Source organism: Ahaetulla prasina, chromosome 5 (assembly GCF_028640845.1).
Source record: "Ahaetulla prasina isolate Xishuangbanna chromosome 5, ASM2864084v1, whole genome shotgun sequence".
Classification (NCBI taxonomy): Eukaryota; Metazoa; Chordata; class Lepidosauria; order Squamata; family Colubridae; genus Ahaetulla; species Ahaetulla prasina.
In genome coordinates, this window is record NC_080543.1 from 95,373,109 (window position 1) to 95,398,833 (window position 25,725).

Below are 25,725 nucleotides of genomic sequence, written 5' to 3' on the forward strand. Positions count from 1 at the left end.
CTTTTGTGTACAAACAGATGCAAAAAATGAGTTAAGTAGATCTGCTTTTTCCCTGTTGCTTGTCATCTTCTTGCTATTTTCTCCCAGCAATGGACCAATTGTTTCCTTGACTTTTTTCTTGTTTTTAACATGTTGGAAGAACCTTTTTTGGTTATTTTTTACTTTTGTCGCTAGCCTTTGTTCGTTGTGAGCCTTAGCTTTCCTCACTTCATCTTTACAGGCTCGGGCTATTTGCTGATATTCTGCCTTAGTTATTTGCCCCTCTTTTCACTTTTTATACATGTCCTTTTTGTCTTTCAATTTGTCAGATAGTTCTTTATGCATCTATGCTGGTTTCTTTTGAGATCTATTATTTTTCTTCTTCATTGGTATTGTGCTGGACTGCGCTTTTATAATCTCTTTTTTCAAAATTTCCCAAGCTTCTTGAGTTGTTTTCCCCTTGAGGAATCTCATCCATGGAATCCTTCTCAAGCTCTCTCTAAGTTTATTGAAATTAGCTCTCTTAAAGTCCAAGACTCTAGTTTGACTTTGTTCTACTACTTGTATTTGCTTAATGTCAAATTCCAATATTGCGTGATCACTTGCCCTCAAGGTTCCTGCAGCTTCAATGCCTTCTATCATTTCATCTCTGTTAGTGAGAATTAAGTCCAAAATGACTGATCCCCTTGTTGCCTTCTCTACTTTTTGGGAAACAAAGCTGTCTGCTAAGTTTGTTAGGAACCTGTAGTGCTAGGTTACTAGCAAAGGCCTAAATTTATAAATATGTGAAAATTACGATGATGTTTTTGCATCAGTAGTTAAACTTGCAAGCCTCAGAATTCTATTTAATCGCATTTATAAAACCGCATGTGGAGCATTTACAGTAGGTATTAATACAGTTATTCTACATGGGTCAACCAGGTTTTGAAGATCTAGGGAAAGAATAGCTGGTATGTGAATTGAAAACTCAATACATGGACTAAAGCAGGCAGTCACCAGACTAAATATTCCATGCTTGGGCTTTGACCTGAAAAAAGCTGATCCATATTTATATACAAGAGGTAAAAATAGAAGGTATGTGTACATTCTCTGTTATGTTGAGAGGAGGAAAAAGACAGATTGGAGACAGCAAACAATTTAAATAAAAAAGTGGAATAAAACATCTTGGCGATATTACCATTCTCTGAAAATTGAAATAAAAAAGATAAACCAGACAAACAATAAAACAATAAGCAATAAATACTAATCCCAAAGAAGTGTTTAGGTCATTGTGAGACCAATGAGTCAAATACATCCCTGATTGCTTGGTACCTAGACAGAGATGCAAACCAAAGCAAGTTACCAAATAATGAGCAGGATAGGACAGCTGTGGGAAAACCACCATACATCACAATTGTGAGTTGGCTGGGGAATTCAGAGAGTTGAAGCCCACAGGTCTTAAAGTTGCCAACCTGGAAAAACACTGAGAGCAAAACAGGGGGAAAACCTATGTTGCTATCAGAGGAACAGAAAGAACTCCATGGAGTGAAACCGACGAGCCCATAGAGGTATGTCAGACTGTCTTACAATATCGGTAGTCCTTGACTTATGACCACAGTAGAGCCCAAAATTGCTAACCGAGGCAGTTGTTAAGTGAGTTTTGCCCCATTTTACGATCTTTCTTGCCATAGTTGTTAAGTGAATCACTGCAGTTAAGTTAGTAACATGGTTGTTAAGTGAATCTGGCTTCCCCATTGACTTTGCTTGTCAGAAGGTTGCAAAAGGAGATCGCAACCATCATTAATACGAGTAAGTTGCCAAGTTTCTGAATTTTGATCATGTGACTATGGGGATGCTGCAACGGTCGTGTGAAAAATGGACATAAGTCACTTTCTTCACTAAATGAACTGTTGTAAGTCGAGGACTACCTGTAAAGATGCCCTGAGGTTTTCCAGAGGAATATTATATTTTCTAGTTCATTATTGTTTTGAACAATAAAAGCAATTTCTAGTTGTTTCTTTCTTCTCCCAGAGTGCTTGATTTTATTGACATCAATGTTTTTTTCCCCTCTTTATCCTTGTCAGTTCAAAATAGAAACCACTGTGGCAAAAATTGTCCTATGCATATTTTAGTCAAGTTAAATCATGAAATAAGAAGCTGAAGAATGAAGAAACAAAGAAAGGCAGAAGAAGCCCATACTTATCGTGAAGATTTTTTGCTCCATTAAACAAATCCATCAAATCGCTGCCAGTGTAAAAGGATTGTACTGTGTTCAGTTGTTTTTCTCCTCGTTCTATCTCTCTTCTAACCAAATATATGTCCTCACACTGCCAAAAAGTAAGCCATTTGTTATGATTGTTGAGCAAAACAAAGACCACGGAAAATCTTTTGTTTTTTTAAAATAGCAAATAATTACAAGGCATCATCTATATATGGTACAGCTGCTTTATGTTTTAAGCAGGCTTTGAAGTAATATTTTATTGCTTCCCCTATTCTTTCTGAGCACTGATTTCTCAAGAAGAATTTTCTGTAGTATTTCTTAAAGTATGGCCCTTGGCCCTTGGGGGTCTCTCAGGAGTGCACATCATCAAAATTATTTGCCAGATATTGAAGATATTTGAAAAATTCAAAATAATGTCCCTCTTATTTTTATTTGTTCAAAAATATGGGTTTTCAAATGCAAAATATGTTAGTATCTAGTGGGTTTAATATTCTTTATGATTCAATAAATATTTGAGGAATGCATGGATTTTAATGTTTAATGCCGTAAATATTGATAAATATATTCCATAGAAATAAAAGTTCTTTTAGAGTCCTCCATAATTTTTAAAGGTGAGAAAGGATCCTAACAGCAAAAAGCTTAACATTGATCCTTGGTATTTCTTAACCTTTCTCCTCTCTTAACTATAAAAATGTAATTCCAATAGAAAAGAATTTACTATGGAACTGTGGATTCCCTCTGAGCTTTGTTGATTTCTTGCAAACACTTCATTACCTCAACAACTAACACCCGACTAGAGCTGATGATGTTACTTAGTCAGGTAATAAAATGTCTGCAAAAAAACCAACCAAATTCCGGGAGCACCAAGAATGTAATATTTTTTAGCCAGATATTTTTATAATGTTATTTTCACAATAGCCCATGAGTTATCAATTAGTTCTGTAGGCACCATATAACTCAAAACCATGCAAATGAAAGTCTGACTTGCTATAATGGATTAGTCCCTAAAATAAATAACCGTATTTTAATTATCACCATATTACTATTGGTTTTGATATCAACACTTTCCGTGTGTTAATTAAACAATCCCCTGGCTTTCACCAATCCCCAGTACATCAAACTTCAAAGCAAACCAAAAACCTAGTGTAAATTTTTTCCTACTATTTTGCCATGCATAAAGCACAAATTTCCTCAAGTGCCCCAGAGACTATGTTCAATGGAGACAATACAATGATTTGAGCCAGGAACTAAAATGGTATCAAAATGAAAATGTACAACTCACTTAAATGTTGCTTTATTGAATTGATTTTTATTGAATTGATATTGAATCAGTTAATAAATTTTGATTCTTAATATTGGTTTGTTGCAATATTTTTGCTTGTTCTTTTTTAAACTACCCAATAGCCAAAATACTTGCTCTTTTGCTTTTTTTTTTCCTCTTCTTTTTTCTTTATACCTAAACTTTTCTGTATTTTACTTATAATTTTGAGTGTTCTTTTGTCAGTCCTGGAAGCCATCTTTTACTTTGGGTTTTCAGGGCTGCCACATTTAGTGCTGTGAGAAACTGGGAGGGGGGATTGTATGGAGTTGGAGAGATATTTAGCCATAATAACATTCTTTTATCTGAGAGTCAAGGACATCCTCCCCTGCACTTGGAGTGGTGTGACTGGGAGGCATCTCCAATTGGGATGGTGCATTGATTGGACCATGTGATGGACGTGTGGGAGCTGGGGCAGGAACCTGGACTTTCTTTTGGGTGGGGAAAACCTGGAAGCTTTCAGATTTGGGTTTTCCCAGATGTGCTACTATGACATCTCTAATAAAATGGAACTTTGAGGAACTTCTAGCCTCGGAGACTTCTTTCATTGGGGGTGTTACTTGGAACCCTGACATCTTTCTCCTATAGTTTTCAATTGTTTAAGAAATTCATATTAAAGTCATATGACATTTATCTTCATAAAAGCTATTATTCCAGTCATCTAATTATGGTGAAGAATAATGGAGTTATAGTTTATAGTAACTCTGGGATACAGCTAAAGTACCTATTATTCTTTTTTAAACTATCTCCTGCAGGTTGAGCCCAACTACTAGTCATTTCAGAACCTATCTATGTAGTTTACTTGGAAAAAATTTGATATTACTTGCCATTTTATTCTGGGATGTTTTCTGATTTCTCAATCTAATCTGCAGTACAAACCCAATATTCCATAGTGTTGTGACCCAGGTTCCTGGACCCGGACTCCTGGACTCGGATGATTCAGAAAGTGAGGGAGAAGACCTGGCAAGCCCTGTTTCTCTTGAGCCCTTTCCCTCCCTGGCACCCACTCAAAGGGAGGAGGAGGGGCCGGCAAGACCTGATTCCCTGGAGCCTTCTTCTGATTTGGCAACGCCCCAAGAACAGTTTTGGAGTGATGCAAGGCTGCGCAGGCGTGATCGGCGTGCGCAGCAGAAGGAGTGTTGGGGGAAAGCCAAGTCATAATTGTCATGCAGTGACATCTGCAGAGACTATAAATAGGAGGCGGGACTTCCTGGTTTTTTGTCTTGGACAAAGCAATGAATTGGCGCGGGCTAACTGTCTCAATGGAGGGAAGAATATATTCGTGAGTAATTCTGGCCTTATCTATAATTTCCTCGTTATCTCCAGAAACTTGGCAGGCCCATGGGTAGACGTGGCCAGGACATGTATCTATGTAAATAAAAGGAGAAAAGAAGGCCTCTGACTGACTCTTTGCTGGGAGTATTGGGGGGAGGGAAACAGAACACATAGATATCCTTGAGCACTGAGTGTCCTTGTTGGTTTCTCATACAGGTACTAAGCAAGTCCAATCTTGCTTCAACTTTTGTATAGTAGGCCCAATTGGGATAGTAGGTACATGAAGGATATCTTGCTCAAATCAGGTGCCAACTATGATATTACACTATTACAGTTCTATCCTTTAATTTGGACCTAGACAATTTTTAAAGACTTACCTCAAAAGGTTTGGGGGAATCCGGATCTGTCAGACAAATATGGTAGTAGTGAAATCGTCCACCTGTGCTGCTGGCCAGCTCATGCAAAAATTGATTGGCTCCAGTATCATCACAGTTAAATGATATAGTGTGAACTGGAATGTTCCGCCAAAGTTTGAGTTCATCTAAAATTCTATTGGGGTGCTATGCAAAAAGAAAGGAAGGGAAAATGTGTAAATTTAAAGATATTCAAATAGAAAGCAATTAAATGATCACTTAGCCTTTAACAATAAATCAAGTAGTGTAGAAGCCTTTAATCATTATTACCATAGCAATCAACGGCTGGGACTTCCTTAAATCAGAAGCCAAATTCCACTGAATGAGCTTTATGATCTAACTTAAAAGCTCTGGTCCAAATAGCTCTAATTTCTGTGTTGCAGTATTTCTGGACAATAATTTATTGGTTGGCCAGTTCGATCTAATGCAGGGTTGTCAAAATTGATTTCACTGAGGGCCGCACCAGAGGTGGTTTGACCTCGGGGGGGGCATACATGTGGCCCTCCTGAGCTCCGTTTTCGACTGCCACAGTCTCCTCTAGCAAGCTGCCAGTGGCCACCAGGTTGTAGATCAAGAGCCCGGGCCAGGCCGAAGCATCACGGGCCTGGCCTTCACTTTTCCAGGGTCCCGTGGGCCAGATCTAAGCACCCTGTGGGCCGCATCTGGCCTGCAGGCCTTGAGTTTGACACCCCTGGTCAAAGGCACCAACCAGAAACTAGGAGACCTGCTAGTCCCATTTTAGGCATGATAGCCAGCTGGGTGACCTTGGGTCATTCTCTCTCACACAGCCTAACCCATTTCATAAGGCTGTTGTTGCGGGAAAGATAGGAGGAAGGAATACTATGTGCGTTTTCTGTCTTGAGTTACTTTTACAAATAATAAAGATGGGGTATAATAAATAAACTGATGAGCTTCAGTTTTACCTGGCTTCACTTGGTCTACCTGGTTAACAAAACCAACCTAAGCACTACAATGTTCACTACAGGCTTTCCTCATCTACTGCTGTTACTTCCCACAAGAACACATTAACCTCTGTCTCCAGTTGCATTTTGCAGAGAGTTTATGCCCTCTACTACACTCTGAAACTTTTCATCCCTATGCCAAAAATAGGAGCTACTTGCATGAAGTGTAGGAAAATACCAGTATTTGCAAACACACACACCCTCAACCCCCATCAAAAAAACCAAAATAAAATTTTAGGTTAACTATTTTTTGCATTTCTGTGACTATACACATAAAATCCAAATTGACACTATATCAGATTCTGTAATACTACATTTAATATGTTGTTCTTCTATCTCCTATAGAACCCTCTTATTGTCCCCAAAGTAGTCAAAATTTTAAGGCTTTTTTTTTAGACAGAGGGTTAAACAATGTCAAATTTGCTTTTTGTTGTTTGCTAATTGCACCTGACCATGGCTAGAAATCTGTTTCCTCTTGATGATTTAGAAAGTACCGTACCAGATACCAGAAGTAACAGATTTGGCCATAAAAATCCAGATGGCCAATAGATGGCAACAAACAGATGTATAAATCTTTGCTGCCATCCAGTGGTTGTCCATACTTGTGGCACATGCCCACATCTTGTAGCTAAAACTCAGCCAAAAATATATTGAGATTTACTTTTCAGTAGTAGTTATGCTTAATCTGAAAGCTCTTGACCACAGGTTGTCAGATTTACTGATACATTTCTAATTTCTTAACTAAAGAGAAACAAATCAAAAATGTATTTAAAGAGTCTTTCCCATCTTGTCCCTCAGTTTTATATCAAAAGTCCAATGAGCTGAACCTATGAAGGAGAAGTATGACTTGGGGAGAAGACTAGATTCAGAGGTCCACAACCAGTGGTGGGTTGCCCCCGGTTCGGACTGGTTCTATAGAACTGGTAGTAAAACAGGCGGGAGGCTCCGCCCACCAACCCAGATGTCATCATAGGTGATCTGCGCATACACACAATCCCATTGCGAACCGGTAGTAAAGGTAAGTAGAACCCACCCCTGTCTACAACTTATTTACTGGCTAAATCTTTTCTAATCTTTATTTACAATAGCATTACTCTGCAGGTTAGTGAGGAAACCCAAACTCCACAGAATAAGCAATATATTTTCCAAAAGTTCAAAATTTCAGCATCATTGTTCACGTAAAGCTCAGATTCTGTTAGTGTATGTTCTCTTATGCACACCACTGACTGCTAGTGGTATATGCAAAAAAATAACCAACACCATGGCATAGCAACAGGGCATCCGGTTTACCAGATATTAAAAGAGAAACAACACTAAATGTTCAGCTGCCCTTTCTGATATCACTTCTCTATTCTATGCTTACACTGAACATTTCCATTTTTGCCATCATCATGTTTCTGTCTCTTATACCCCATTAAAGTTATCTCTAAAGTCATCTCATCCCCATTAAAATCATCTCTAAACCCTCCTTTCACAGGATTACACTGACTATTTTTCCACTGGAGCTTTATCCTCCTATAAATATTGCCACTTCTTTTCCCTTCTCAGTCTTTCATATAGAAAGACTCTTACTCAGCTAGCAGCCTCCAAAATTCTTGTTTTCCCCTCCTAAACCTAATCCCATTTTTTCCCTAATCACATTTTGGAATGCCCTACTTTAGATACAGAAATGCTTCTTTGCCGTCCTCTGTCACTATATCCTCCTCCCAATCTCTCATGTTTCTAACGTGTTGATGGAATAAAGATCAGGAGGAGACACTGGCATGTATGCCTTCCTTCATCTGTCACCTTGTAGTCAGTTTGACCATCCTTGGGCTACATCAATGTGATGCTTTGTCATCTGGCCAGTGTTACATCATCATATTGTCCTGACATGATTTGCTTCTTCATAGATACCTGATCAGGTCTCCCATCAGTAAGAAGATAAATAGCTTGAGTGTCACGATCAGCAAAGGCAATCTGAAGTGCTTTCAGTATGTTTGTAGTAGTCCCAACCTAGGCAATCAGTGGAGGAACAGAGAAAACTTAAGATGTTAATGTGGGCAGATTTATGGGATGGGTTATAAAATTTATTTCTCAGGTATGGTGGTGAGGCATATTTTAAACACTTTACATGATTTAATTCACATTGTAGATAATATATGTGATATTCTGTATTTAAAATCCCATTATTCTTTTAAACACTGATATGCTCAATAGCTGAAAGTAACAGTTCTGTAATGAAAGACTACAAAAATAATTTCTATAGTTTGCTGAAAGAGAAGAGAACTGTTTAAATGGAAACCAGCTAGCTATTTTGATTAAATGAGGGACTACTGGCACTTCATTATCCTGGAGGTAGCTTTAGAAATGACTTTTGCCATATAAGATTAACTTATTTATTTATTAATTCTTAAATTTATATGCCATCCATCTCACAATTAAGAGACTTTGGGTGGCTTAATGAGTTTCCTCTCTTCCTTTAGAGCAGTGGTGGGGAATTTGAGGTGCACGTACAGTAGATACTAGGTCTCTCGATCCAATTAATAATTCTACCTGGGCTATGCCCTTTGTCATGCTTTAAATTACCAGGAATATCTACACCAGTGAGCATGCCATATGGAGAATTCTGGGAACTGAAGTCCATACATCTTAAAATTGAAAAGGCTGAAAAACCCTGGTCATTTGTTTCCTGTTGCAAAGAAATGAACACTCCCAATAATTCTCAATATTCCTTCCTGGAGCAGGAATGTCTTTCTGAACCAATCCTTTTGGTCATTAGAAATGTTACTAAGTGGGCAAGAAACGATGGATAGAAAGAAAAGGATTTTTTGTTGTTGTTTTGATTTGCTTTCTCTCTCTGTCTCTTTTTTTCCCTTCTTTTTTAGAATGGCGGCATGATTATAAGTTAGGTAGAAATAAGAGAATGGGGAAACATTTTTATATACATACCTTTATATAATGAAATAAAAGCAATAATAAAATGGGAAAATAAGAGATTGAATGATGGTATTATTAAGTATGTTTAAATAACATTGTGATTGGCATTGGAATAATATAGAGCAATAATATAGGAATAATATAGAGCAATTAAGTAATGAAAGAACATACCTTAATATAAACATGTGATTTACTATTAGAATAATCTTGTATGTTTAAATAATATTGTGATTGGTATTAGAAGTGTGTATTGAAACATTGAATAATGAAATAATGAATAATTGTATCTTAATACAAATAGATGAAAAGAGTGAAATATGGGAGGCAAGCTAAAAATGAACAAGATTTAAAGCACCAAAGTGGAGAAGAGATGTTGGATAGAAAGAAAACGTCTTTTAATAAAAAGGTGACATGATTAAAAGTCAGATTAGAGACAGAAATAAGAGAAAGGGGGAATATTAGTATACACATTTTTACATAATAAAATAAAAGCAATAACAAGAGGGAAGTTTAGAAATTGAATGGCGGTATTATTATGTACGTTTAAATAATATGGTGAACGGCATTAGAACAATATATTGAAACATTGAATAATTTAATAATGAAAGGCTATAACATAATATACTGTAAATGTGTATTATTATTAGAAATATATAAGCTGGTTGAATGCAACAATTATGATTAATATTACTAGTTTTATCTGTATTAAAATGTATGATACCCAGGTGCCACACTGTTCACACATTGATATGTATATGTAAAATAAAATAAAAAACTTGAAACAAAACAAAACAAAAATGTTACTATAGAAAAGAAGACTGAGTTATTTTAAATCAAATCTGTATTCTATTAAGCAGGGTTACTACATTAATAGAAATTAACATAATAGAAGTATGTTTATAAAAACACCAATTACCATGTTAATAGTAGAGATAACCAGGGGCCGAACCGGTAGAGATGGCAGCAGGTAGTTCAGAGAACCGGTACGATAGCAGCATGAAGCTCCGCCCACCCGCCCAGTCATTGTTACTTCCTGGTTTTAACCAGCAAGTAACCTATTTTTTACTCTCTGTGCATGCATAGGGAAGATAAGTAGATTTCACCCCTGGAGATAACCTAAATTATATTTGTCTACTTGGAAGGATTCCCTTCATATGAAATGTTACTGTAACCCAAATATATTGACCCAGAGCATGGAAGAAGGGAAGGAGAAGTCCAACAATAGTTTAGCTCACTTCCATTTGCTTAAAGTTTTTTTCTATACTTACCTGAAGTTGTTTTATCCAAAGTATAGCATCTTCTATATTTTCTTCATTAACTTCAGCAAGTCTGTCTTTCCAGGCTATTGCTTCAGCATCAAATTTAATGAAGTTAAACCTGGTTTTGTTTTGAAACTGTTCCTGTAAGAAATCATCTGTTGAATGATTTCTCTGAAAGAGAAAAATCATATTCCCTTTGCCCACCCACCATTCCACCTTGCCATCATATTGAAAAGCAGTCAGTTATGGGGATAAATGTTTCATTTGTCTAGCAAATAGGTATTAAATATTTTGGAAATTGTGATTCTGCTATCTCTTAAAAATACTGCCTATCTGTAATTTAATTTTCTCTATGAGGTACTCACATTGCCAGAATTCCCACCCAGCAGAGCAAATTTACTTACTTACTTACTTACTTACTTACTTACTTACTTACTTACTTAGCCTTGTATCTTGTATCCAACAATTCTGGTTTTTACAACATAAAAACATTGAAAACAATAAAACCATCCATCATAAAAACAGTGTCAACATACCAAATGATGACACCATCACTAGAAAACAATGATATGGGGAATGTCCTAATTTATGGTCCACCATTCCAGCTGAGAAAATGGACTTAGAAAACCTCTTCCACTTGGAGGGAACTAGTATAACGTTGCTGTGGAAGAATAAAGTTGTAGCCCTATTCTAACAACTCCAGGGAATATTGGAAAAGATTCCACTCAGAACTAATTCCAGGCAGCACATATTCAGTTAAAGAGACCAACAGTACAGTTAGTCCTCAACCTATGACCACAATCGAGATAACATTTTTGATGCTAAATGAGACAGTTGTTAAATGAATTTTATCCCATTTTATGACCTTTCTTGCCACAGTGGATCGGTCAGTTAAGTGGATCTGGCTTCCCTATGTATCCCGCGCAAAAGGGATCACAGGACCCACGGACGCAGCAACTGTCATAAATATGAACCAGTTGTCAAGCATCCAAATTTTGATCCTGTGACCATGAGGACACTACTATGGTCGTTTTAAGTGTGAACAATGATCATGTTACTTTTTTCAATGCCGTTGTAACTTTGAATGATCACTAAACGAACTGTTGTAAATCTAGGGCAATCTACAAAAGGCAACTTCCTAGTTCCTTTTCAGAAAAAGCCAGTCATTCTACATTAGGACACTTCTCTTCACCAAAACAGCTGTTTACTTACTCTTATGAGCTGATATATCTTCTCCTTCACCACAGGGAGTTTGTATATCATAGACTGAGACACATCAATGAGGATACAGATGTGGTCTTCTGTGACATCTCCAAAGAGAGCTCGGCTTCCTTTCTTAAGGTCCTGAATTCTATACAAGAATACTTTTTTACATGAAATGAAAGGCACAGCAAGAATGATGTCTGAAATACTCACTTCCCAGTATCTTAACACTACTAAATATTTTTATTTTTATTATTAATTTAATATAAAGGGCAAAAGAATGCCAAGTAAATCACTTTAAGAAAGACAAAATAAATATTACTAAGGAAAAGACATTTTAAATTGGAAGATAAACAAAGATTATTGTATAACTTGCAGGAAGGAATATAATGTCAAGGCTCGCCTGTCTGGAATCCATACCTCATTTCGGACATTAATACAATTGAGCGTGTCCAGAAATATTTTACAAGAAGAATTCTCCACTCCTCTGAGTACAACAAAATACCTTATGCCACCAGACTTGAAATCCTGGGTTTAGAAAATTTAGAACTCCGCCACCTTAGACATGACCTGAGTTTAACTCATAGAATCATCTCTTACAATGTCCTTCCTGTAGAAGACTACTTCAGCTTCAATCGCAACAATACACGAGCACACAATAGATTTAAGCTTAATGTTAACCGCTCCAATCTTGATTGCAGAAAATATGACTTCAGTAACAGAGTTGTTAATGCCTGGAATGCACTATCAGACTCTGTGGTCTCTTCCCAAAATCCCCAAAGCTTTAACCAAAGACTATCTACTATTGACCTCACCCCATTCCTAAGAGGTCTGTAAGGGGCGTGCATAAGAGCACCAACGTGCCTACCGTTCCTGTCCTAATGTTCTCTTTGATTGTATCCAATTTGTATGGTTAATTCATGCTTATTTATTTATTTATTTGTCACAACAGTATATATAAGCATAAGCATGAAATAACTATACGATATATAAGCATATATATAAGCATAAGTATGTAATAATTATAAGAAATTGGATACAATCAAAGGGAACATTAGGATAGGAACGGTAGGCATGTTGGTGCTCTTATGCACGCCTCTTACAGACCTCTTAGGAATGGGGTGAGGTCAATAGAAGATAGTCTTTGGTTAAAGCTTTGGGGATTTTGGGAAGAGACCACAGAGTCTGATAGTGCATTCCAGGCATTAACAACTCTGTTACTGAAGTCATATTTTCTGCAGTCAAGATTGGAGCAGTTCACATTAAGCTTAAATCTATTGTGTGCTCGTGTATTGTTGCGATTGAAGCTGAAGTAGTCTTCTACAGGAAGGACATTGTAAGAGATGATTCTATGAGTTAAACTCAGGTCATGTCTAAGGTGGCGGAGTTCTAAATTTTCTAAACCCAGGATTTCAAGTCTGGTGGCATAAGGTATTTTGTTGTACTCAGAGGAGTGGAGAATTCTTCTTGTAAAATATTTCTGGACACGCTCAATTGTATTAATGTTCGAAATGAGGTATGGATTCCAGACAGGCGAGCTGTATTCAAGAATTTTGTCTAGCAAATGTTTTATATGCTCTGGTTAGTAGTGTAGTGTTTCTGGAGAAGAAGCTACGCAAGATTAAGTTTACAACTCTTAAAGCCTTTTTTGCGATGTAGTTGCAGTGGGCTTTGGCACTTAGATCATTTAATATGAAAACTCCAAGATCTTTAACGGGGTGGGGGTCATCTACAAGGTAATGTCCATTGAGCTTGTATTTAGTGTTCAGATTCTTTTTTCCACTGTGTATGACAGAGCATCTGCTGGTTGAGATTTGGAGTTGCCAAGTTTTTGACGATTCCGACACAAAGTCAAGGTCTTTTGAAGGGTAGCCGCATTGTTGGTAGTGTTAAATAATTTAACATCATTGGCGAAGAGAACACAATTACTTATAATATGGTCACAGAGGTCGTTAATGTATAATATGAAGAGTGTTGGTCCTAGAACGCTGCCTTGGGGAACGCCGCTATTGACAGGAACAGGATTTGGTATGGCACTGCCTATTTTGACCACTTGTCTGATTAACAGGAATGCTGTTATCCAATTATGGAGGGGTCCGGAGATGCCGTAGGATTTTAGTTTTAGGAGAAGTTTGTCATGTATCACTGAGTCGAAAGCTTTACAGAAATCTATGTAAATTACATCTATTGCTTTGCCCTGATCAAGATTTGTAGTCCATATGTTTTTGCAGTGAAGAAGTTGTAAATTACAGGATAATTTTTTTCTGAAACCAAATTGTTTGTTAGAGAGTAGGTTGTTTGTTTCCAGGTGGAAGGTAATGGATTGGTTACTTTGCAGGTGACGCAGCATAGAGAGATTGCTCTGTAATTTTCAACTAGGCAGGGGTCTCCTTTTTTGAAGACAGGGATGACCGTGGCTAGTGACCAAAGTTTGGGAAGGGAGCTGGTCATGAAAGCTTTTTCAAAGATTATGCTTAGGGGTTCTGCTGTATTAGTGTACTTGTATAAGTATACTTATATATACTGTTGTGTTTGACAAATAAATAAATAAATAAAATATATAGAGTTTATGTTACTAGTGAGTTAAAGCAGCTGTCAATCACTGTATTGGGATTACAATTCCCACTATTCTCAACAAACAAGACCTAAAGCATCGGATGAGAATTAAGAACAATCAGATTGTAGGCTTCATTACTACCATGTAACTGTGCCATCACATTCCTTTAACCTAATGTACTTAATGGGGTTATTGCGAGGGTAAATTTCAATTGGACTTGTCTTTCCATTGGCTTTGAACAAAAGTGGAATATAAACAACATAAATAAATGCAGACTAAAGCTCACAATGGCAGCTTTAATGAGGCACTATTCAGTGTTTCATTATTATCACTGTGTTAACATACACCCCATAAATATTGACTAAATATTTAATATTAAAGAAACTATACTTGCTTTTAGAAGCTCCCTGGTAACTCTGATGAATGGTTTAGTTCAAATTTTATTCAAAATATCATAGATTAAAAAAATAAAGTAGGACTTGAATAGTCATTATTTCAACACGATGCAAATGCCTTAAAAGAGATTTATGACTACATTGGGATTAGTACTTCTAGAACCTTGGCCATTATTTTAGTAAAGTATATGTAGACTGTGGGGCATTACAGAATAAAAGTGATGTTTTTACAGCTGAATTTCATTAAGAATAAGATACTAGGTTTGAAGGTCATGAAATGTAATTATGCTACTCAAACAAATATTCAGAAATGAATATATACCCACATTTGATATTGCAGTTAGAAACCCTTAGCATTGCCCATGCTCAATTTTTAAACAATCAGTGTTTGTTAACACTAAATATTAGAGTACTTGGGCATTTCAAAATCTTTTTAATTGGATAAAAGTAAAGGTAAAGGTTCCCCTCGCATATATGTGCTAGTCGTTCCTGACTCTAGGGGGCGGTGCTCATCTCTGTTTCAAAGCTGAAGAGCCAGCACTGTCCGAAGACGTTTCCATGGTCATGTAGCCGGTATGACTAAACGCCAAAGGTGCACGGAATGCTGTTACCTTTCCAACCTATTTTTCTACTTGCGTTTTTTATGTGCTTTTGAACTGCTAGGTTGGCAGAATTTAATGGGATACTTCAGTCCTTTTTTCATCGTAAGTTCTGTCTTTAGAAAAAATATTATCAGGATGCAAACTAACCTTTCTTCCATCTGATGAAGAGCATTCTTCACTTTATTTTCAAACTCCTTGCATCTTTCTTCATTCAAATGTAAATGAATTATAGACCCATCTTCCAAGACTGTACGTATAAAATTGCTGCAGTATTTGGCATGGATTACTTTTTTATTTGTCTCCTAAAAGAACAAAGATTTCCTCTGTGAGTATGATTTCTTAAGTTTCGCTAAATCTGCTCAAACTTTAAAATCAGTAGATCTAAGTGGGTTTGAAATGAATTCAGTTAAGTGGTATGCAACAGGACAAGAGAATCAGAGGCCCCATAAACTTTTGATCAGCCTTGTCTCAGCCAATGCAAGTTAAATACACTGAAGTACAATCCTTCCTAAAGACTGGGATGTTGTGAACAATAATCTAGCATACTGGAGACAAGCCCACATAGATCAACAAACTTGAAATACAGTTCTCTTTACTGTGCAATGGATGGAGAGAAAGGAAAAAGCAAATTCTGTTGGCAATCTCTATTTGCCTCTTTTCTGCAATTGCATTGCTTTCAATGTGTAGAAGAGCAAACAAACTTACTCTCTTGAAATTCATCTCCATTCTCTGGTCAGGTGGAGGGGAAGGTCAGGCAAAGGAGAGATTGCTCTGTAATTTTCAACTAGGCTGGGGTCTCCTTTTTGAAGACAGGGATGACCGTGGCTAGTGACCAAAGTTTGGGAAGGGAGCTGGTCATGAAAGCTTTTTCAAAGATTATGCTTAGGGGTTCTGCTGTATTAGTGTACTTGTATAAGTATACTTATATATACTGTTGTGTTTGACAAATAAATAAAATATATAGAGTTTATGTTACTAGTGAGTTAAAGCAGCTGTCAATCACTGTATTAACATACACCCCATAAATATTGACTAAATATTTAATATTAAAGAAACTATACTTGCTTTTAGAAGCTCCCTGGTAACTCTGATGAATGGTTTAGTTCAAATTTTATTCAAAATATCATAGATTAAAAAAATAAAGTAGGACTTGAATAGTCATTATTTCAACACGATGCAAATGCCTTAAAAGAGATTTATGACTACATTGGGATTAGTACTTCTAGAACCTTGGCCATTATTTTAGTAAAGTATATGTAGACTGTGGAGCATTACAGAATAAAAGTGATGTTTTTACAGCTGAATTTCATTAAGAATAAGATACTAGGTTTGAAGGTCATGAAATGTAATTATGCTACTCAAACAAATATTCAGAAATGAATATATACCCACATTTGATATTGCAGTTAGAAACCCTTAGCATTGCCCATGCTCAATTTTTAAACAATCAGTGTTTGTTAACACTAAATATTAGAGTACTTGGGCATTTCAAAATCTTTTTAATTGGATAAAAGTAAAGGTAAAGGTTCCCCTCGCATATATGTGCTAGTCGTTCCTGACTCTAGGGGGTGGTGCTCATCTCTGTTTCAAAGCTGAAGAGCCAGCACTGTCCGAAGACGTTTCCATGGTCATGTAGCCGGTATGACTAAACGCCAAAGGTGCACGGAATGCTGTTACCTTTCCAACCTGTTTTTCTACTTGCGTTTTTTATGTGCTTTTGAACTGCTAGGTTGGCAGAATTTAATGGGATACATCAGTCCTTTTTTCATCGTAAGTTCTGTCTTTAGAAAAAATATTATCAGGATGCAAACTAACCTTTCTTCCATCTGATGAAGAGCATTCTTCACTTTATTTTCAAACTCCTTGCATCTTTCTTCATTCAAATGTAAATGAATTATAGACCCATCTTCCAAGACTGTACGTATAAAATTGCTGCAGTATTTGGCATGGATTACTTTTTTATTTGTCTCCTAAAAGAACAAAGATTTCCTCTGTGAGTATGATTTCTTAAGTTTCGCTAAATCTGCTCAAACTTTAAAATCAGTAGATCTAAGTGGGTTTGAAATGAATTCAGTTAAGTGGTATGCAACAGGACAAGAGAATCAGAGGCCCCATAAACTTTTGATCAGCCTTGTCTCAGCCAATGCAAGTTAAATACACTGAAGTACAATCCTTCCTAAAGACTGGGATGTTGTGAACAATAATCTAGCATACTGGAGACAAGCCCACATAGATCAACAAATTTGAAATACAGTTCTCTTTACTGTGCAATGGATGGAGAGAAAGGAAAAAGCAAATTCTGTTGGCAATCTCTATTTGCCTCTTTTCTGCAATTGCATTGCTTTCAATGTGTAGAAGAGCAAACAAACTTACTCTCTTGAAATTCATCTCCATTCTCTGGCCAGGTGGAGGGGAAGGTCAGGCAAAGGAGAGATTGCCTATAGAAATTGATTAGTTTTTTAATCCCCTCTCAATAGAGACCAGAGAAATTGGAGAGAAAGGGATTTCAAGAGAGCAAGATGTTTTGCATAGTATACCCATAGCTCCCAGCCCCAGGCTGTGACACAATCACACTGCCACGTGTTCAAGATGGTAAGCAGGCACCCAAGCATTCCAAAAGGTGGGGAGTGGTCAGGAGGCAAATAAAAGCCAAAGGTAACAAACTGAGTAGTCTCATCTCTTTCCAGTCAGAAAGCACCATATGATTTCCCGCTTAGTGACCACTTTTCTTAGTGGCGAAGTTGTTGGTCCCCATTAGGGTTACTCAGTGAGACTATCTATATGCACAGGCATGCCTCTGCCTACAAGAAGCAAATAAAAATTTTCTCCCAGTGCATTTCAATAACATATTGGGGGATTCAAATCAACTGATTAATGTATACAAGCAGTCATCTGATATCCACAATTGGGACTGGCACTGAAAGAAACCATGACTATACTTAATGATCTTACTTCATCTTTCCTTTGTTTTACAGACCTGTAAATGAGAGGACTGGTCACAAAGTTACTTCACAATCTCAGCTGTAAATTGTGAACAGCCGCTAAATGAGACAGTTGCTATATGAGGACTACATTTCAGTGAAGCATTAAATTTAGCTATTATGGTCAGACTGAATCCAATGTATTTCTTGAGAACAGTAATACAAAGTCATTCCAGATGTGATGCTTGGGATGCGTTTTCTTTGAAAAATCCAGAATCAGTTTGGCTAAACATGTGAATACTTTCTAGAGGATTAAGAAAACAGCAGCCATCCTCTTTACCCCATTCAGTCACAATTCCTAACCAGTTTTAACAACTGCAGGAAATATTGCTAGGCAAACAATGGGATCCTGTAAGTGGCCAGAAGTGCAAATGAAGCATTATACTATACAACTAACAAAACCTGGAAATCTATTTGATCCCCAATTAATCCCCCCACCAACTCCACAAAAAAGTAGAAAATTATAGTGACACAATGGGAAGATTTCTTACAGCATTTGTCTGAAGAGATTCGTCTTCTGGCTTGGTTTTTATATCTACAATTCCATTTACATGACGGAAAGCACAATCAGAAAAAGCTCTAGGTATGGTCAGATTCTGGGCTTCCAAGCCATTCTTCTGAAGCCACTCTCTGGAATTCACAAAATCTTTTACTTCTGGCTCATATTCCGTTTTATCCATTTCTTCTGCTGATATAAAAATATTAATAACTAAGCATGTGCCAATATCAGCCTGAAGCTATTATATGACTTAATTTTAAATGGATATATTTGTATACACATATATTCTTCTTTCCTTAGAAATATTTACTACTTTATAAGTAGGTCTCCTCTGATCTGAGTCAATTCTTAGTCACGATGGTCTTTTGCAGGTCTATGTAATTTTCTAAGGTAACAGCTTGTAATGTTTTGCAACTGCCTTTTCCTGGGATTATAATCCAGGGGCTGGATCTGGCCCACAGGGTGCTTAGATCTGTCCCATGGGACCACCCTAGAAACAGCAAAGGACCTGGCTCACAGTCCCTCTGCCAGTGAAAATGGAGCTCAGGAGGGCCACATGCTGCCCTCCCAACCTCCATTTTCACTGGCAGAGGGTTGCAGGAGGCCTTCAAGCTGAAAACAGAGCTCAGGAGCCCATTTTTGCTGGCAGACTACTTGGGCAACCACAAGGCCCCCTGACATGAGTGATGTCAAGCTGGCCATGCCCACCCCAGCCGCCCAAGGTTAAACACAACCCTGATACACCCCTCAATGAAATCGAGTTTGACACCCCTGCTGTAGAAACTTTGTGACTGGGTAGGACTGCTGCTTTGCTGGATGTTGGAATGAGATAAGAAGAAAAGGCAGCTTACTTTTGGCCTTGAGGGGCAGCTATATTGTCATGAGATTGATGAGCTGACTGCTATTCAGAGCTGCTGTGGGGAGATTTTGAGTAAGCAGTCCCATTGGTGCAGCAAAGTATATCGGTGTTGGGGTCTCTGGGAGAACATCAATCTCCTCAGTAGCTACAGGACACGGGCACGGGAAAGGAGAAGAGACTAAAAGTATGCCACCTGTTGTGAATGGAGAAGCTGAAGAGAAGTTGGAGTGTGAAGTGTGCAGGGTAAGTATCCTTTGGGGAGAAAAGAATGGTCCACGGCTTCTCTGAAAGATGGGAAGCAAAGACTCAGAGGGATGAGCTCCACTCAAGATTCTAGAAGGCTGGGAAGAATCCATGTGGTTGCAGGTGACAGCTTCACCCAGACTTAAAGGGAACAGAGGGAATTGGCTACCGCTACAGAAACTTTGGTTTTGGGGGAAAATTTGGCAGAAGACCCTGAGAAAGGTTCTTCCCCCTACACAGGCGGGTGTTTTGGCTGAGCTGGAGAAAGTCCAGTAACACTAAATACAGTCTAGTTCATTCCTTCCTTAACCAACAATGTCCTTTAGCAAAGGAAATAAGTCTGCTAGGGTAACTTTCTGTAACAAATTCTTCCCACAGAAGAGAGATCTTACATTGAACCCAGATCTACTGAGGCAAGCTGTAGCAAAAGAACAAGGGAAGGTGAAAAAGCATAATTTGAGCGAATAACTAGTTATTGAATCAGTATATATGTATGTATGCTAATAAGTAATAACTTCTTGACTTCCCCAGTTTAGCTCTGTTATTTGTTGTCATGTTCAGAAGTAGATTGCAAGTAAAACCAGCAAGTCATAGGGAGTTTTATTCTAGAATTCAGACTGTTTCTACAGATTTACAATTTGTAGATTGATCTCTAAATAGATGGGCACCTATTGAGAATGCTTCCCATCAAACTGTTCATAAATCAAGTCCTTTGCAATTATGAATTCATAAAATACCTGCCACTCTTTTAGACTTCTCAAATTCTATGAGAATTTTCTCTATCTGGATTAAGATATTCTTGGCTTCCTCTAGTTCCCTCCAAATCAGGTAGACATCTTCTCTGACACCAGTTCCTGCATTTGAGGGAAGGTATAAAAGCACAGAAAAAAGATTAGATAACACCAACTCAAGAGTTTCTCTAACCTTTCAAAATCTTTAAATATTGTTGCACTTGATAAGCCAAGGGCAGCTATAACCCCTTTTGAAAGAGCTTATTCATGGCTATGTAATTCTGGGGAGCCAATTCTATGCTGGATTCGTATATCATGAAAATAAATAAAACCCTTTTCATTTCAGGATTATCGCCCTTTAGCACATTATGCAAAGACCTAACTCCCTGCGTAAGGCTTTAATGCTTGGAAAGGTGGGAGGAAAGAGAAGAGGAGGAGAACCAACAGCAAGCTGGGTGAACTCATGGAAGTGGAAACATCTGGAAGGTCTAACATTGGAAGATCTGAAGGACCGTTTTAGGGACTGATTGTCATGAAGAAAATCCAGGGGTGAAATTCAGCCCGTTCTATCTGGCTCAGGCGAACCAGTAGTGGCAGCTGCGGGAGGCTCTGCCCACCAGCACGGACATCATGACGTCACTTTTTTGCAATGATTTTAAGCCTCTGTGCATGCACAGAAGGCTTTGTGCTGCAGGGATGATGGTGCTGGCGAGCGAAGCAAGCGAGCGCCGCACACACATTTACGAACCAGTAGGAAAGGCACGTGAATTTCACCCCTGAGAAAATCTATGTGCTCATTAATAGTTCATACTGATTTAATGTCACATAATCATTAATTTAATTAATTACTTACCTGTCTCTGAATTGTGGCCAAAGCCTTTTATAAAAAAATATCAAAGATTATTTTAACATGTATTTAACAAATCTCAAAGATGGTGAAACCAACCAGACATCCAGGTTATTCAAGCATATTCTCTTAAAAGAATGAAACTGGGAATGGAACCAAGTGAGGGGAAAGGAGAGGTATCACTGTTGTTGTTATGTTTTTCCTATGCAGTCCCATGTAAGCTGAGGAAAGTGCAGTTTTTCAAGACAGTATGGAAAGGGATGGTGTGTGCCATGAAGTAAATAGAAACCATCCTCTCCAAGATTCTTTCACACAGCTCCCAACAAAGAAGTACTTTCTATGAAGAAAATGAGTCCCTTTAGATCAATTCTGAAATATCCGGTCTTATTGGGAATTAAGAATTGTCACTCTGTACTTCCACCTCTATGGTGTCTCCTAGAGACCACTTTTGCTCTCTCTTAATGTAAATGTATCACTACCATTCATTCCAATGCTTCAAGCCTCAAAATCTCCCAAATATGTGAGTATTACTGCAGTGAATAAAAAACTAACCCTCATCAATGTACACAGCACAGAAAAGTGCCAGACATACAGGAATCACGAATGCAATATAATTAAGGAATTGATAATGCAATATAATTATGTTTATATAATGCAGATGAATGTTATTCCACAAACACTTGATTCTCTCTCTCTCTCTCTCCCTCTACCTCCTTCCACATGAGACCAAGAAGCAATGCCCCATGGAAATTGAACAGACAAGCCTTATCAACAATGGTGAGCATTTTATTGTGAACCTATATGAATTATTTAGAAAATATTGGAAAAGAGTGTTTCACTAATATGAATAAGATGAGCTATGAAAAGAACATTGCTTGGAAAGCAGATGCAATGTTCAATTAAATATACTTGAATAATATGCTATTCTATTGGCTTTGTAAACCAATCAGATTAAATAATCAGCACAGCCTTATGTGGTGCAGTAACCATTTTGTTCCCTTCAGTGCCAAAATAATGTCAAGTTTTATGATGCTGCAGTGGCACTGCAGTTGGTGTGAACCACGTCATGAACTGATTTGCTAGCACAGCAGATTTTAGAGAGGGCCATATGTCAGAGATTTGGCAGCAATGGGTTCCTGCTGTCATTAATATAACTCAATAGAAATAATGCATGCATAATTTTCATAAACCCCAGAACAATTCTAAGAGAAGTAGTAAAGCTATTCTCAGTCTTCCATTTTCACTTTTCATTGTGCATTTTTTTGTGTTATTGTATACTGCCATCTCCTGGGACTTTCCTATATTTCCTTCATTTGAATGAAAAACACTGAAATGAACATAAACTAACTGAATATATATTTTAACAAATGGAAGGACCTCATCCATTTCATTTATTACGATTTTTTATTAGTAAAAATAAATGAAATTAAGTACAATGGCCATACTATTAATACATTTTTCAATTCTGAATCCCAAAGGATAATTTACAAGTACCAGTTTCTTAAAAATCTCATGTTTAAATGAAAAAAGGCAAAGCAATTAGAATCACTTTGCCTGAAGCCTTATACCATCTGACCTAGGATAAAATCCACAGAAATCAACATATGATTCTGAAAAAAAAAATAGGGGTGAGATTACACAGTATTCAAGAAGGACATTCATATTCCAAAGAAATAAGCTGATCCCACTGTATGTATGAATATGTGTGTGTGAACGTGTTTGTGTGAGCGTGTTACATGCCTATGGCCGCCCATCTCAAAACACTAAGTCTGGGTAATGTATAAAGATTAAAAATCAAGAATTCTCAACAGTAATCCATGGCACCCAATGCATCTCAACCATAAAAACCACATCAACAGCAGAATAGACTTAATCTCAAATGTCTGGGGAAATAGCCAAGTATAAAGGCTTATGAAAGGCTAGTAGGGCCACAGCCATCCAGCTGTCTGGGGAAGATGCTGCCACTGAAAAGACCTAACTCCAGAGCCCAACAAGATAATATGGTTTCATGGTTGGGTGGGGGGAGACCCAAAGTGTGTTCTCTTGAGTAGATCTAGTGAGGGGAGAAGAAACATGTGTAGGATGCAAACACAGAAAAGATTCTTCCTTAATTGCTACCTGTGTTTCAGAGAGTGGGACTTAGAAGGCCCAAGAGAAAGATTTTATTGTTCAGGCAAGTTGAAGTGGCCCTTAATTTGTCTTACAGCCATGAAAGAAAGAAAAAAAATCACTGCCCACACTTGTTCCTTTATGCAAAGCACTTCTAGAGAAACAAAGCTACCCATGGGAGAATATATAATTATCACAGAAGGCAGAATACCAAGTTTCAAGGCGGATAATTATACTTAAAGCCAATATTTGAGAGAAATTCTCCTGCCTGGTTTCTTAAGCAATGTTGTTTTTAAAAATTAATTGTCTTAACCAAAAGAATACAGATTAGTTTTGGCTGAAAACAAGTAACAATGTTAATGCCTATTAAAAATGTTTAAATTCTCTTTTGAAGAAGCATTGTCTTTCCCCTTGTTGGGGGTGGGGGGGTGGACTTAATTATCAGAAGCAGAGACAAGGACTGCAATATTGCATACATGGCAAATGTCTACCCAGTTCTAACATAAGAAAGCATGGTTTTCTATTATGAGTAGAAGTTGACACAAGTCCCAGTCTCATGAACTCTGTCTCCTCTTTTCAAATAACAAGCGATTTAACTTCCACTCCTGTTTTTTTAAGCCAGGATTTTCTGTGTTTTTCAGTGTATGAGAAACAAATTAGTCTGTACAAAATGCTATAAAGCAATTGCACAAGATATTTAACTTAAATCAGATTTTATGGATTGATAGATTAATAGATCTAGTACCCTAGGTACTGTTTAACATTAAATCCAATTCAAATAGTGTCACTGCTATTGCACTGGGAGGGGGCAAGTCACAATCCATGAACTATGATATCACAGCATGTATGCCTCACAATTCACATATCTGCACCTGGCATTGGATTACAAATAGGACAGCATTTGCATAGTGGTGTCATGGTGCATATCTTATCATCGTAGCTTTCTGCCAATGGCCATGATCATTGCATTTGTAGCTCTTAACTCTGTATGATTGTCTGTGATGCATCAATGATTATTGTTTTTATAAATAGTTTTGAGAACTGGATGGGACTGAAAAGAATTGCATTTTTCAAGTAAGAGAAAATTGATATTGTGCAAGGGTGAAAACAGTAATTAAAAGCTAAACTGCATAGCTATTTGTATTATGCACAGCCTAAGTATTTACATACACCAAATATTACATTCCCAAGACATATATTTCTTTATTAAAACTGAATGAATTACACAATAGTTTCCTGTCCAAATTTTGCAATCTTCTGATCATATACATTTTCATATTTTAAACTTAAGTTCAAGAATCTTGAAATATATATTTTCCTAAAAGAAAAGGTTAGAACATGTCAAAATAAATTTCATTTGCATGTCATTTCATTTCTATCATAGAAAACAAATCCTCAAATACCAATATTTACCACCTAAACACATAGGCAATCTCCCAAGAGACTTGGATCATCATTCCTCTCATTAACACTTTCCCAAGTTTTGATCCTCTCTGTAAACTTATCTCAGGAAACCTATACTTCATAATAAGTTATCAAGGGTATGGATTTCATCATTAAGAACCAGTCAACAGCTGCTACAAATGTGGGAAATGAGCACTGCTAGCTGTCTTTATCACCATTACTGCTTACAGCTTAGCTGCTTCTGAGATCTACCCAGAGTTCTATTGAAGAAAAAGATTTTTTTTATTACCATCCCAATGACAGAACACAGAATTGTCTCAATGGCAAATATAACAATACAAGCTATTTTCTCTCACACTTAATTAATGGGATTTGCTCTCCAACAATTCAGTAATGGCCAAGAGTTAACAGTTAGGATCATTTGTATCAATGGCAGTAAATTAAGAACCAGGTTTTGAAAGAGAAGGCAAAACAAAGGGGATACACTCACTATAAAGGTTGTCTTTGAAATACGTAGACAGCACAAATCTAAGGATATTGATGGTCTCCGAGCTTGTTGTTCAGTTTCTGAATGTTTCATCACCAGGCTAGATAACATCAGCAGCAGAATTTTGGTTGAAGTCTTGTTTCAGTTCTCTTCTGCTTTTATAGGTCTTAAGTGGTCAGTTTGACTGAATGACCATGTAAGACCTATAGACCTATAAAAGCAGAAGAGAACTGAAACAAGACTTCAACCAAAGTTCCGCTGCTGATGTTACCTAGCCTGGTGATGAAACATTCAGAAACTGAACAACAAGCTCGGAGACCAAACCACCAACATCTACCACCCTAGTACATTTCTAAATCTAAGGATGTGTAAATAATATGCATTAAAAATGAAAGTGGTAATTCTTGATTATTCCAAATGAATAAAATCAGAACCTTTTCAGCAGTCATTTTAATTCGTTTCTTTCACTTTAGAAGTTATCTA

At 37.2% G+C, this 25,725-nt stretch overlaps 1 protein-coding gene across 1 annotated transcript in view; it reads right to left on the bottom strand.

The window, feature by feature from the left end:
- Positions 1–25,725, bottom strand: part of VWA3B (von Willebrand factor A domain containing 3B) — a 133,556-nt gene that overhangs the window by 40,421 nt on the left and 67,410 nt on the right. Inside the window, exons 10-17 of the mRNA XM_058184758.1 lie at positions 20,402–20,518; positions 18,555–18,751; positions 16,898–17,052; positions 11,538–11,676; positions 10,335–10,466; positions 8,044–8,142; positions 5,150–5,332; positions 2,158–2,285 (exon numbers count right to left, since the gene is read on the bottom strand). Coding sequence (XP_058040741.1) covers positions 2,158–2,285; positions 5,150–5,332; positions 8,044–8,142; positions 10,335–10,466; positions 11,538–11,676; positions 16,898–17,052; positions 18,555–18,751; positions 20,402–20,518 — 1,150 coding nt within the window. The remainder of the gene's footprint in view (positions 1–2,157; positions 2,286–5,149; positions 5,333–8,043; positions 8,143–10,334; positions 10,467–11,537; positions 11,677–16,897; positions 17,053–18,554; positions 18,752–20,401; positions 20,519–25,725) is intronic.